This window comes from Colossoma macropomum, unplaced genomic scaffold (assembly GCF_904425465.1).
Source record: "Colossoma macropomum unplaced genomic scaffold, Colossoma_macropomum, whole genome shotgun sequence".
Classification (NCBI taxonomy): domain Eukaryota; kingdom Metazoa; phylum Chordata; class Actinopteri; order Characiformes; family Serrasalmidae; genus Colossoma; species Colossoma macropomum.
In genome coordinates this window covers 28,663,852-28,679,379 of record NW_023494798.1, presented here as the reverse complement: position 1 = coordinate 28,679,379, position 15,528 = coordinate 28,663,852, and the positions used below count along the sequence as shown (strand labels likewise).

The 15,528-nt window shown below is 40.1% G+C and overlaps 1 protein-coding gene across 2 annotated transcripts in view; it reads right to left on the bottom strand.

Annotated features, from left to right (window-relative positions):
• Positions 1 to 15,528, bottom strand: part of si:cabz01090165.1 (uncharacterized protein LOC100333421 homolog) — a 267,664-nt gene that overhangs the window by 7,305 nt on the left and 244,831 nt on the right. For both annotated transcript variants that reach the window (XM_036584828.1, XM_036584827.1), the window contains one exon: positions 1,790 to 2,467. In XM_036584828.1, the coding sequence (XP_036440721.1) occupies positions 1,912 to 2,467 (556 nt within the window). In that variant the 3' untranslated portion in view covers positions 1,790 to 1,911. The remainder of the gene's footprint in view (positions 1 to 1,789; positions 2,468 to 15,528) is intronic.

The window sequence follows — 15,528 nt, the reverse complement described above, 5'->3', positions numbered from 1 at the left end:
TCTGGCTTGTGTTCACAGCTAACCCCTTCCAATTTAACCATTAATCCCTTAAATGGCTTCTCTAACCTAAGAATGGCTCAGCCAGTTTGCACTGAAGTCCCTGTAGTTACTGAATAATAAGGCTTAGTATGTAATAAGCCTGAGTTTAAGGGGTTAAATTCTTACCTAAAAGTGCACATGAGAGAGGCAGTGTTTGGGTAGTTACTCAAAAAAGTAATCTCAAACTGTAACTGGATTTTTTTTTATTTATTATATCCTGAAAACAGTAATTATTACTGAACAAAATATAACCAATTATGCTTCATTAAGATAATGAACAGCTAATGCTGTTTGAAAACCTAAAAACTAGACACCAAACAGTCTAAAAACTAAATAAAGTCTTTAAGAATAAAATGCAAAGCTTGCAGAGCTGTTTTATATCAACATGATTACATGCTTTGATAGAATGTATGCTGAGTTTACAGCATTTCCCACGCTCACACTGTACTGCTCGTATTTTCAATTGAAGTTGCGGAGCTTTCGAAGGTAACACACGTGCAATTGGATAATAAATACAGAGCAGATGTGTGCTTTTAATGAATCACACATAATTAATATAGATTTGATAGAGGTAAGAGTAACACCAGTAATGTAATTCTTATTAAATCAGTAAGAATTCGAGGAGTGGAGAAAATGCTAGCTATGAAGATCATGATAACAGCAGGTTAAAAAGGAATAAATGTTTAAATGTTTAGTCGTTTAAACAGCTGTAAGTGTTATCTGACTAGATAACACAGTTGGATAAAGAAACATTAGCTCTAAAAAAAACTCACGTTTGTTTTTGTGACTCAGAAAACTGACAAAATGAAAAATTGCTAACTATGCGTAAAGTCAGTCAGGGTGGGGGGTCTCCTTTTTGTAACCACCCAGTAAAGCAATTTCCATTTTATTTTCTTGACCAGATCATTGAGCTAGTGAGATCTATCTTTTTGAAAATATGTTGCTAGATGTGATCACATGATGCATTATTAGTATTTTCCTTGGCTGTTTCATGAAACTTCTTGAGCCGTTTGCAACTGTTGCGGCTGATTTTTGGAGTGAATTTCAGGTTGCTTTACATTGTGCAACTCAAGTGCAATTTAGTTTCATAAAGTTTTCGAGCAACTGAAATTGCATGAAAGTTTCACAATGTAAAGTCAGCCTAAAATTGTTGAATGTTGCTGGTTGGCATATTCAGTGGGAAGGGAGGAGCCATCAGAGGAAGCAATGGTTTGCAAGTTAAAATGTCACTTTGAGGTTTTTTTTTCTTCAATAACTGCATTTCCCAAAATGTCTTCTGCATTACGCTATGCAGCAGAATTTAAAATGTAATTGTTATTATATATTAAATGCTATTGCTATTATAGCTAACTTTAGCTTGCTAACATCAACAAAATGCTAATCTAGGCTTGATTCACTCAAGTGGGTTGCCATACAGCTATTTGTTATTTCCCTTTAGTGCAAAGTGCTCCATTAGAAACAATACCACTCTATACAAATCCAGGCTTGAGATAGTGTCACACATAGTATATAGTACAAGAATAAGGTAGATAGTGTTGAATTGAGACACAAGGCATGTCTGTCTGCTTGTTACCCAGACAAGTGAAAGTCTAGCGATAGTATGGCTTTAATGTGTTCATTAACTAAGGAAGCACTAAAAATCCTGAAACGTCCCCAAATCAGCAACCTTGTGCGCTGCAACCTCTGCGACGACCGGTTGCCTAGCAACAAATCTTATAACAGATAAAGACAAGAAAGGGTTCTATCTCACCTTGGACGGGAGGTAAATCCTCAATAAGGCAGCGAGACCCCAGCACCAGAAAAAAAAAGAAGGAGGGAGGCAAGTGGAGGAGGAAGAGGAAGGGGTGGGAGAGTGTTGGATTTGATCCTGTGTTATTGCGATATGGAATCGTCTTCTTTGACTGATTTCCCATATTCCGGGTTCAAGTCCACCACCGTAGTGCCTTTCAGTGCTCCATAGCCGCCCTCCTGGCCCCCGCAGCCTTCAAGCCTGTCCTGACTAAGTGGGGCGGAGGGTTTGCTGGCCGAACCAGAGGAAGAGGATGACCTGGTGGGAGGCGGAGGGGCAGACGCGGCTCCCTGCTGGCCGCCGTTGGTCTGGGAGCAGACGTTGCTGACTCTAGCGGCCTTCTGCTTGTAGTGCTGGCTGTGGAGCTTGTACTTCATGAGCAGGATGAAGATGAAGACGAGGACGGAGGCCACAATAATGCCACCGATGACGATGATCATGGTTCCACCCAGAAACTGGTCGTGGAGGGAGCGGCAGCGGTGGAAATCCCGCTCTGTGGTGAAGGAGACGCAGCCCACCAGACGAGTGGCCGTCAGAGCCGTAACACCGTCATCGTAAACGGCCAACACGCACAGCTCGTAGTCCCGAGAGGAGGCCAGGTCACTTAGCTGGAAGAGCTTATGGGAGGCTGGGATCATCCTGAGAAAGAGACAGACAGAAAGATATTAATTACTGTTGCTGATGTTGTTACTGCTGTTATTGTTATAATAATAACACTTGTAGTAACAGTGAAATAGGTTGAAATAGTAACATGTATAGAGGACATTGTAATGCTGTTGTAATGCGTTAATGCCTTAACAAGCCAGTTAAAAAGGCTGTTTATCACTACATTAGGAGCTTGTTAATGACCAAAATAAGCATTATCAAGAGTGCATTTATTTGTGTGTTGTATAGTGTTGTAGTACTCAAATCTCAACATCACAGATTCACGGCCTTGGACTGATCTCAGTCTTGGAGTACAGAGGACATGCACCTCTTTATTGCAAGTAGTTAAGTGCAAGGCCTCCTTTATTTGCTTTCCATTTTCGTTTTTTTTCTTTTTTCCTAAGAGCGGCACCAGAAGCAGAAAATATTCACTGCAGTCACTGCTTAAAATATAGTAATGAGCAGCCAGTTAATAGCAATTTGCTTATTAAGGCACAATAAGCGCATTACAAAAGCATTATAATGCCAGTAAAGTGTTAACTTAATCATCATTATTGTCACCATCATCCTCATAATCACCTTCACCACCTTCATCATAATCAGAATAACAATAAAAATAATAATAATTGCTGTCATGGTGTGTCATTATTGCTATCAATTGAATGGGGGAAAGAGAGAGAGAGAGACAGACAGGCAGAGAAATGTGAAGAGAAAAAGAAAAAGTAAGAAAGAGAACAAACGATCGTTTCAGATTTGATAAAGACATAAAGCACAAAGCTCTGTATTATTGATGAAAGAAGGCTAAATGTAAGGAGAAAATATGTCTTTGAGCGTGAAGATCAAAAAATGTGAAATGGAGCGATCAATTCAATTCAGTCGCATTCGGTGGGCTTTATTGGTATCACTGTAGCACAGCTCAGGCAATATTGCCTGTGCTGTGAACACAGAAAAGCGCCAGAGAAGAAATCAAATATTCCTGTACTGGTGGCCAGTCTGATTCCTGATTGGATGGTACATTGCATTGTGACAGAAAGTGAAACCCTGCTACACCTTAGCCAATAACCAACAGAACAGCCAATAGAACAGCTAAAAATCTAAATGAACAATGTCAGCTGCTCCCTTCAGGACAGACAGACTACCCAAGGCCATGTTCAAGACATATAAACACATTTTTACATGCTCAAAGGGGAACTCCAGCCAAAATGAAAAATGTAACCATTGATACATCTGTAAACATGCCTACTTGCCTCCTAAAGTGGTACAATAAAAGTCTTGAGTGTGAGATTTTCACTTTAATGACAAGGGAGACCCCCTTGTGATGATGAAAGCGCTTTGCAAGCGATACTTGAGGGCAGGCTGTCTGAAATTATATTTTTGTTTTCCCCGCTAGCTGGCTAAAGCAGAAGGATACATTGATGGATGCAAAAAAAAAAGTAGGATACAAAATCATGAGAATAGAACATTACATAACAACAAATAGCACATTTAAAAGAAAAATCACTGTAAAATTATAGTAAATTACTGGCTACTTTACTGACACATTGCTATCATAGTAATTCACTCTATCATATTAATAGAAAATAATGAGAAAATACCAACTGTATACTGTGACTCCACAGTTGCCTGAGCCACAAGATTCTGCCCTCTGTGGTACACTTACAGTCATAAACTGTAACTAAAATACAGTAATCTCCTGTATTAAAAGCCAGTTAGTAGCCAGTAACTCACTAAAATTTTACACAGTGAAAATACTAAATACAGTGGTGCTTGAAAGTTTGTGAACCCTTATTTCTGCATAAATTTGACCCAAAACTTCATCAGATGTTCACACAAGTCCCAACAGAAGATGAAGAGACCCAAATTAAACAAATGGTCATTTATTTATTGAGGGAAGTGATCCAATAGTACATATCTGTGAGTGGTAAAAGTATGTGAACCTTTAGGATTAGCAGATAATTTGAAGGTGAGTCAAATGTTTTCAATCAATGGGATGGCAGTCAGGTGAGAGTGACCACCCTGTTTTACATAAAGAACAGGGATCTATCACAGTCTGATCTTCACAACAGATGTTTGTGGAAGTGTATCACAGCACGAAGAAAGGAGATTTACTGAGGACCTCAGAAGAAGAGTTGATGCTCATCAGGCTGGAAAAGGTTACAAAACCATCTCTAAAGAGTTTGGACTCCATCAATCCACAGTCAGACAGATTGTTTACAAATGGAGGAATTTCAAGACCACTGTTATGCTCCCCAGGAGTGATCAACCAACAAAGATCACACCAAGAGCAAAGTGTGTAGTAGTCTGCGAGGTCACAAAGGAACACAGGGTAACTTCTAAGCGGCTAAAGGCCTGTTTCACAGTGGCTAATGTTAAAGTTCATGAGTTCACCATCAGGAGAACACCGAACAACAATTCTGAGCATGGCAGGGTTGCAAGGAGAAAGTTGCTGCCCACCTGCAGTTTGCTGAAGATCACATAGACAAGCCAGAAGGCTATTGGAACTGTTTTGAAAATGTTTTGTGGACGGATGAAACCAAAATAGATCTTTTTGGTTTAAATAAAAAGTGTTATGTTTGCAGAAAGGAAAACACTGCATTCCAGCATAAAAACCTTATCCCATCTGTGAAACATGGTGGTGGTAGTATCATGGTTTGGGCCTGGTTGCCGTCATTGATAGAACAATGAACTTTGAATTATACCAGCAAATTCTAAAGAAAAATGTCAGGACCTCTGTCTGTGAGGTGAAACTCAAATTTATATCTCATATCTTATAATGCAGGATGGTACAGCTTCATATCAACCACACTGTACTTTGCTGTATTATTACAGTAGATAACATAAGATACTAATTTTTCTGATTTCACAATAAAATAATGAATACAATATTTTCCTATGAAAAAAAAACTGTTATATACTGTGATATTTTGGCAGTAATAAGCAGTGCATATTGAACTGTAGTTCTTTGCCAGAGAATTATTATTTGGTTCCCTACAGAACCTTTTAATGGATGGCTCTTTAACCACTCTGATTTGGGCAATCAAAAGTGGTTCTTCACTCCAAATAACCCTTTTTGGAACCAGTTTGTAAAGAGTAACGTTGTTATTTTGTTGTTTTTATTATGAGTGCTACTTCTTGTATTTCACTGTTGTTATTGAACAGTTTTTCAACAGCTTAAGATCTGTCTCTCTTATTCTGTCCATTGTCTGGCATGTCTGTTTCCGTCGAGCCACATTTCTGCAAGCCAAATCTCCCATGTGGACAATAAAGAAAGAACCGAGAACTGAGAACTGAACGGATAAAAACTGTAGGAACCCCTGGCAATGAACTGCTGGGACCCAAACTTGAATAGCGTTAATAAGAGACATCAAAGACAGAAAGGAACTGTGGGTAGCCAAAGGCGTGCTTCTCTTTAAGCTTCAAACAATAACGGGACCTTCCCTCAAGAAGAAGGATTTTTTATTTTTTATTTTTTTGGCTCATATTTGCAAGTCGCCGTCTATTTGTCTTTTGTAGACGACACCTACACTGGCCATGGGCAAGTCTAGCACACGTAGCCTTCACAGGTGAATGACCGGCCCTGAAACAGTCAAATTACTTTTGACCTTCACATTACAACACACTCCTGCACACATATACACCCACATCTACCCACACACACACACACCCCTTTCCCTTGCGGTGTGAATATGATGTGTGTTGCGCAGCAGGGCCTGCCGAGGTTGTGTATGAGTCATGCATTATTCAGAGAGGGGGAGTTTTTTTCTGTCTAGCCTTTTCGACCACTGCTTCGTCTCTGTTTATCACTGTTTCTGCAACGTGCCCCGGTGTACTGGCCTGATAAGATGAAGACCTCCTCCCTGGGTGGCTGTATATGTGTGAGTGTGCGTGTGTAAGGGCTTGACCGTGAGGGTAATCATGTGTAAAGTAAGTACTCATGGTTAATGGAGTGAGTGAGGTCGTGTATTTCAGTCACATTCGACGCACATCATCATTCAAACTGCCCACTACAGCAATGATGTATGGGTGATAAACACTCAGACTGTAGACCTCTGTTGTGTAATAGAGTCACGCAGAGAATAGCGAGAAAAACTGGGAATAGCAACAGGAAACTCTTATTATTTCAGTGAACGATAATGTCTTTTTATCCTCAGTAACATCAGAGACTATATACAGCCGTAACATTAAAACCACCTCCTTTTATCTTCACGCATTATCAGCTCCTTTACCATATAGGAGCACTTTGCAGTTCTACAGTTACCGACTGTAGTCCATCTGTTTCCAAAAATAAAAGTACTTAGATGGTCAGAACCCCCCCCCCATAGGACCACCATTTGGGTGGTGGATCATTCTTAGCACTGCAGTGACACTGAAGCGGTGGTGGCGTGTTAGTGTGTGTTGCACTGGTATGAGTGGATCAGACATTGATCCACTCATACTGACAGATCAGTTTTAAACATTGTGCCCACTCACTGTCCACAGTCCAGCAGTGACCCTGAGGTGTTTAAAAACTCCAGCAGCACTGCTGTGTCTGATCCATTCGTACCAGCGCAACACACACTAACATACCACCACCACGTCAGTGTTACTGCAGTGCTGAGAATGATCCACCACCCAAATAGTACCTGCTCTGTGAGGGTCCATGGGGGTCCTGATCACCAAAGAACAGGGTAAAGGGGGGCCAATGAAGTACACAGAGAAACAGATGTCTGTAATTGTAGGACTACAAACTGCTCCTGTATGGTAAGTGGAACTGATAAAATGGACAATGAGTGTAAAAACAAGGAGGTGGTCTTAATGTTATGGCCGATCACTTTACACTGAGTGGCCAGTTTGTTAAGTACTAACATTTATTGGCCATTTTATTAGAAACACCATATGTCGACCTCTACCCTGCACCTTGCTGGTGTAGATAGCAACTTAAGCCCATCTGTTGATTCACAAGTTATGCATACCTCTAGCCTGGTGGCCACCAACCCTCCTCCTGGAGCTCTACCACCCAACCCAACCCAAATATAACACACTTCATTCAGCTAATCAAGAACTTCCAAAGGTAACAATTAGGTGAGGTCCATGTCTGGAGGAATGTAGATCTCTAGGAGCATGATTGGTGACCACTGCTCTAGCCCTTGTGCCTTCCCTTAGCCTTTTAACAATGGTCAGTTTCTGACCACCGAGCCGCTCTTATCTGGATATTTTTATCAGGTGGATACTCACAAACTGTAACACATGATATTGCTGTCTAATACGGTGAGGGGAAACAAGTATTCCACCACTTGTTTTTGTTATTCGATATTTTTATGAAAGTTGTGTAAAAAGAGTGCAGAATTTACTGCCTTTATTGATGTATGAACTATTGCATCTGATTCATGAAACTTCTATACAATGTGGAAATGACTGGAGATTTGAGCCCAAATGATGAATCAGCATCAGTGCATAAAATCGTTGTACCTCTTTTACATGAATCACACCCAAATTCATCAAGATGCTTCAGTACGGAGCCAAGAAAACATTGGCTGTACTCATAGGCGGAATTTGAGGTTGAGCAGTGAGGGCACTGCTCCGCTGACCAAATTTTGTTCTGTTAAAATGATGATGACTGGAAAGAATACAATGTGAAGGAAACAAAACATGAGATGTTTATGCACTAGTTTAGTATTTTTATGGGTGTTATAGTGTTTTTGGGCTGTGTCAAACAAATAAACAAAAGCGCAGCGTAATATGCCTTCAAACAGAATGTGTTATATTTGTATATCAATGTGCATGTAAAATAAGTGCATCTAGTTTTGTGCGGGATTGCCATATGCAAGGTACTGTTGTTATTTTCTATTTTTATTTAATGGTATTATAGATGATGTTGATCAGGTTAAATTATAATGTTCAAAGTACACACTCCTACCAGACGCGAGTTTGATCAACAAGTATTTATAATCATAAAAAGACACATTTAAAAAAATGAAATTGATGGGGGGAAAAAAATATTTTCCAAAGCCACTGTTGGGATATACAGCTTCGAGAAGTCTACAGTAGTTCTTTTTTGTAGCATTGTTGCCTCAAATTGGCCTCTGTCTCTTAGTAAACCAGCTTAAATTCTCCAAGGTTACGAGTGTCCCTCTGACAGACTCAACATTTTAAAATCCTCCATATTTTCAGTGGGATTCAAGTCGAAGATTGACTAAGCCATGCAAGCCCCTTGACCTTTTAAAGAGCTATTTTGGCTGTGTGTTTAGAGTCATTATCTTGTTGAAACATCAATCTTCTCCCTCGATTGTGTTTCTCAGCCGATTATATTCTCCTTTAGTGTTATCCAATGGATGGACTGATACTGTGGATGTATTTGTCTATGGAATGTGCTATAGAAATAAACTTGCCTTGCCTTTCCTAGCATGTCCTGGTACAGTGCTTCCATTCATGTTTCCTGCAAGTCTGTCTAATGATCCAGTACTGTTTGCAGAGAAGCAGCTTCATACCATGATGCTCTCACCTTCATGCTTCACTGTGAGGTGTGTGGTGTTGCATTAACTAATCAGCACTGTAGATTGCTGCCTTTTGTGCCAACCAGCCCCAGATTCACATTTACTGCAAGTTAGGCACTAAATATGAACAGGTTAATCCACTCTACAAAAGCTTTGCTACTGATGTAAGAGGCTGTACCATTTGAGGTGGGAGTTGGGAGTTTAGCTCTTGAAGTGTGGGAGAAAAGGTCTGGTCAGCTGCAGCAATGCATTTTCGTAAAAGCAATGTTGCTAGCCCAAAATAATTGGCCCAATACCCCACTGGCCCAACTAGAATTCTCCCAATGCTCCCAAACTCCCTCTGGGATTGTGTGCCACTATGATGTCAGTGTCAATGCTGTGTTGAGAATAGTCCACCACCCAAATAATATCTTCTCAGCTGTGGTCTTATGGTGGTCTCTTTACATTGACAGATAATGTGTAAAAGAGGGCGCCCAAGCACACCTACATGGTGAGAGAACCTGCTAAAATAGCCAAGGTGACAGGTACATTGGTAACACTTTTCTGAAGGGCAGCCTTTGTAAGGCTACACCTACATAACACCTTGATAAGCCTTTCATGACAACTGACACAAACCTACATACATATGTATAACTGCTTATTAAAACAAGCAGCAGTTGTGATAAAACCTGCTTTTGCAGATTTTTATGTCATTTTACCTCAAGATGCGTGTTAAAATATGCCCTTATAAATATCTGTACTGGTTTATGGCAGTTGTCATGAAAGGCTTATGTAAGTGGTGTGTAGCCTTAACCTTAAGTATTATCTTGAGGATTGGTCATTATAGCTAGCTTCAAAGCTGTAGGAGTTAGATTGAATTGCCTAAATAAAGTGACAGTGTAAACACTGCTCTTCTTTCAATTAGATCAAATTAAAAAAAGGAAGATGATGAATGCGTTCAAGGCACTGTCTACTTAGCAAGTAAAAACTGTCTCTGTTCATTAAAGCAGCTGTGAATATAATTTTCCACTCTTTATTTTTTATTTACTCGTCTTGGTATGTCCTTGTGCATGACCCATATTAGCATATAAGAAAAGAACAAGCAAAGATAACAGTGTCTGTCAAAAGTTCAGGGAGATCTAGCTCTTTAGAATGCTTTTCATATAAATGGGTATGTTTTCTTAGCCAGAGTGCAATAACTTCATATATTAAAGGATAACTGGGTTTAGTTTTGAGAAAAACAGTACCACATATGTAATATATATGTAAATACATAAGTTTCAATTGCTAAAAAAAACAATTAAACTACACATTCATAAGCTCCCTTGATAAGCTATACCTGCTGCACACATGTTCTTTGTATGAACAGATGAAGAGTTCACTTGCAAAAGCACATATCTCCATTTTAATAATTTTCCTAAATCATGTTTTTTTTATTGTGCACTCCAGGTAATATCAGTCAAGATGCAGTTGTGAAGGCTGAATCTCAAACGGCTCACTGCTCCCTATGTGAGTTATGAAATGTTGGCTTTTACACCCAAATATTGTGCTTTATGTCCAGTGTGACTTGTGCACACATGGCTGAATCCAAAGCGGTTCTCTTTTAGACACACTGTTCACCGTTTTAATGCAGTAGTCATTATTTTAAGACCTACATGCGGCACTTTGTAGTGAGAAGGGAGCCATTTGAGATTCTGCCTTAAACAGTTTGTGGCAGTGTTGCGTCACCTGACCTGAATACTGCATGCTGATTTGCTGAACAGATTTACTGGGTTCTGCTGGAGAACAGCGCTGGCGTTTGACTGTTTCTGCTGTAAAACATGAACTTTCAGTGTCTTGACAATAGAGAGTAACGGCTTTTGTGATAAAATGTATTTCGGGTTCAGAGTGTGCTGTGTGTTAAGAGTGTGTGTTAATGACCATCAGCTCATTTTTTTTGAAGGAAGGCAGTAATTTTGCAAATGAACGTTTCAGATTATGCAGGCATTCCTCAGGTAGCCTATCCACACTTTTCATTTCATACATCTCATAATGTCCATGGGCAGGTCATTTTAGCACAAAGATGATTCTTAAATGGTAAAGTGAGCACTGGATTGAGATTGAGATGACAGGGCTCTGTGCAGGCCAACAGACCTCCACATTAAACTCATCAAACCATGTGTTTATATACCTCGCTTTGTGCACAGGGGCACATCCATGCTGGAACAGGAAAGGGTCTTCCTCAAACTGCTGCCACAAATTTGGAAGCATATAATTGTCTAAAATGTATTTGTATGCTGTAGCAATAATATTACCCTGCCCTGGAAATACAGGGCCTAGAATAACCCAGACAAACAGCCCGAGACCATTATCCCTCCTCCACCAAACTTTACTGTTGACACTATGCATTCTGGTAGGTAGCGTTCACCAAACTCAGATTCATCCATCAGACTGCCAGATAGTGAAACGTGATTCATCACTCCAGAAAACATGTTTCCACTGCTCCAGAGTCCAAGCGCCAATACACAGTTCTTATACTGATTTTGCTTCCAGAGGCAGTTAGAAACTCTGTAGTGAGTGATGCAGCAGAGGGTGGGTGACTTTATAAGCGCTACATGCATCAGTACTCAGCGGCCCCGCTCTGTGAGTTTGCGTGGTCCACTGCTTTGGGCTGAGCTGTTTTTGCTCCTAGATGCTTCTATTTCACAATAACAACACTTACAGTTAACCAGAGCAGGTCTAGCAGGGCAGAAATGTCATGAACTGAGTTGTGGTAAAGGTGGCATCTTATGACTGTCACATTTAAAGCTCTTCAATACAACTCATTCTGCTAGTAATGTTTGTCTATGGAGATGGCTTTTTGCTTGATTTTATGAATGTAGTTGATGCATATATAAATATATATATATATATATATATATATATATATATATATATATATATATATATTGGTGTAATATATATATACATATATTACACCAAAATTTGCAGAAAGTATTCAGGAAATTGTAGTCTTAGACCTGTTCGCAAGCGTTTTATAATTGGCTGTTTGGCTGAATGGTTAAGTCACTTGCCCACCATGAGGGCCAGCAAGGTTCATGTCACAACTACTTATAGAACTGCATGTGTGATGCAATTTGATCTATTCTGTCATCGCAGCCTTAAAAACTCATTCATACTATACAATACTGTAGAAACCCAAGAAGAGTATGTAGCCTTAGAGATGCTCTGCTATGCCTCTTGCAAGATGTCCCAGAGGTTTGTTGAGCTGGTTGGACTCTCTATCTATCTCTCAAATCCAACTCTTCCCAGAGCAACTCGACTGGGTTAAAGGTCAGCTTACTGAGCAATTCCATTACAGTCAGAAACCCCCTCTGTTCTTTGCTTTCTAAATAAAAGATCTATTGTTGTGTTGAAAATTTCAAAAGACGGTAAAGTGTACCCAAACATTTGATAGACAGTGCACATGGAGCTTGAGAGCAGCAGTGGCAGCTTTAAATACATCTGGGTGTCTCCGACAGTCAGGCTGTCCCAGGGTCAAGCTCTAATGAGCTGGCACACTAAGCCCTCAGCAGGCTGGCTGCAGAGCCTGTAGCAAGGCATGTTTGATGGACATCTATTGAGTGATGCTTCTCTCCTTTTCCAATGCCAAGAGGCCTTTTTTAAGCGGCTTGGGGTCCGGCCTGCCACTGAGCTGTCAGTGCAGGCGGTGAGTGGGGTCAGGAGGGTGGTGGGTCACAGCGAGGCTGACACGCGTCAGAAAAGTGCCGTTCTATCACCGCACGCCAGAAGTAGTACAATTTAATTACCTACTTACAGCACACAGGGAGAGAAGATAAAAGAAAATTAATGGAGAGAGAAGGAGAGAGAATGGAGAGAGAGAGAGAGAGAGAGAGAGAGGGAGAAAGAAAAGAAGAGGGGAAGGGAGGCAAAGACAGAAAGAGATAAGGTAGAAAAAGAAAGTGAAGGGGCAAAGAGAGAGAACGACAGAGGGAGAGAAAAAGGAAAAAGTGAACGAGGGAGTAGAGAGAGAGAGAGAGAGAGAGAAAGAAAGATACAAAGAGGAAGATGCAGACAAAGAAGGAGAGAAAGAGAGAGACAAAGACAGAAGAGAGGGAGAGAGAGAATAAAGAGGAAGAGAGAGAAAGAGAGGTGATAAAGAGAGAGAGAGAGAAAGAGAAGGAGTGAGAGGGGGCAAAATGAGAGAGAAAGAGGGAGAGTGAGAGAGATGAAAAGGTATAGTGACAATGAGATGGAGAGGAAGAGAAAGAGAGAGAGAGAGAGAGAGAGAGAGAGAGAGAGAGAGAGAGAGGTGAGAGAGAGACAGAGAGAAATGGAGAAAGAGAGAGAGAGAGAGGGGGAGGAGAGATAGAGAGACGGACAGAGAGAGATGGAGACAGAGAGAAGAAGGAGAGAAAGAAAGCAGGACAGAGAGACAGAGAGAGAGAGAGAGAGAGAGAGAGAGACAGAGACAGAGAGAAAGAGAATGAGACAAAAGTGGAGAGGAAGAGAGAGAGTGAGAGAGTTAAAGAGCTGCAGTAAGTCTCTTTATAATGGTAGCTGACAGTAACATTCTCCTTCACCTCCCCCTGCTCTAATAATCACCACCTCGATCTTCCCTTCATCATCCACATTCATCACTTTCTCACCTCACCCTGTGAAATTCCTGTCTCCTTACACTCTTCCTTCATCACTTGCTTAATGCTCTTAGTCTCCGCAATGTCATATATGCCTTTTAATGCCTCCTCTAACTGTTAGTTTAATTACTTCTCACCAGTGTTACGGTAGTTACTCAAAAAAATAACCAACTGCAAAGTACTTGTTAATTTCTCTCAAGCTGTAATGAGAATACTTTACTTATTATAAGTAAACTCAGTACTCATTACTTTACTTCTGTGTACAGCTGTTTGGAAATAAAATATTTATGAATAAAATGTAAATCTTACAGAGCTGTTTCTGTTTCTGAGTCTGACCTGTTTAGTTGGGGCCTATTCTATAGCATGGGGATCTTTATCCAACAGTTTCATACAGTATTACCCCGATTAGCTGCTTTGATAGATTGTTTGCCAAGTTTACGAGACATTTGCGTTGCTCATATTTACAATGGAAGACACACAGTCAGCTGTTGCAGGTGGCACAATGACACAGCTAATCTATATAAAAGAAACTAACTATTAAAATGTATTGTGTGTAATTAATATTGGCCTGTTAGAGACATGAGGATATTAGAATAAAAATAATAGAATAAAATAAAATAAAATTAGAGTAAAAAATAAATGAAAATGTAATTAATAACATAACTGTGTAGTTACTTGGGTAACACTTTATTAGGAGTGGTCCTTTGTAGACAATTAATAAACTCAACAGATCAGTAACACATCAACAGCATATCAGTGAAGTAGCAGTAATGAAGCATCTGAATACATTGAAGTAAATATCTTATAGATGTTCTGTTGATACATTACTTATATTAAGTAGATGTGTTGTTAATATGTTACTTCCATTATGCAAAACCTAACCTTACCAACCTTACCCAAAACCTAATCCTAAAGCTGGCCCTAATCCTAACCCTAACCTTAACCTCAACCCAAAACCTAATCCTAACCCTCACATGTTTTTCACATTACTGAGAGTCCGTTGAGTGTTTGTTTAATCTAAAAAGAACCACTCAAAATAAAGTGTCACCGTTAATTGTGTAATTATGTGATTATATACACAGCAAAATGACAGCTACTCTGGATTTTTTAAGGGTTCACCCAGTTCCAAACTATCTGCCCTGCTTTACAGTCCCAGTGTCCCTCCACCACTGCATGACTCTTCTACACGACTCATGTACTCACAGGAGAGCTGACATTTGCCACCTCTTAAAACCATCCCTCTGAACTTCCCCACTGTTTTTCCAGAACATTACAGTTCTGCCACCTGTTCTTACTCAAACCTTCTTAATCTTACTTAATCTTGATCTTATCTTCTGTTCTCACTAAATGAAAGAATATATACAATGTTCTCCTTACCTCAAATCTAAACAGCCAAGACATGTTTGGTTGAGGTCTGCTTTTTCACCAGTTCATTCATATTTCTTCTAAAATCAAAGGTATTAACCTCGTAAATGGTGACCTGTAGGCCCAAAATTTGATTATACACTTCTATGACCCTAAGAATAGCTCAACCAGTTTGCATTGAAGTCCATGTAGTTGCTGAATAATCAGCCTTAGTATGTATTAAGCCTGGGATTTTAAGGGTATTAATGAGGAGCTTGTCCACTTTGCTGCAGTAACAGTCCCTACTCTTTGGGAAAGGCTTTACACTAGATACTGGAACATCGCTGTGAGGATTTGATTGCATTCAGTCACATGAGCATTAGTGAGGTCAGGGATGATTAGGTCTGGATCACTCCAACTAATCTTGAAGGTATTGGGTGGAGCTCCATCACTCTAGAGAGTGCTCCACAGCCCAGTGCTGGAGGGGGATTTATACCCCTATAACCAATGCTCGGCATTAGGCATTGGACCTTAGCTTCTCATACCATTTGGCAATGCTTTTTTATGGAGATTATACAGGTTGAATGTACACAGTCAAACACTTGTGTGAGCTAATGGTGCACCTTAAAGCAGCTGAATTCAT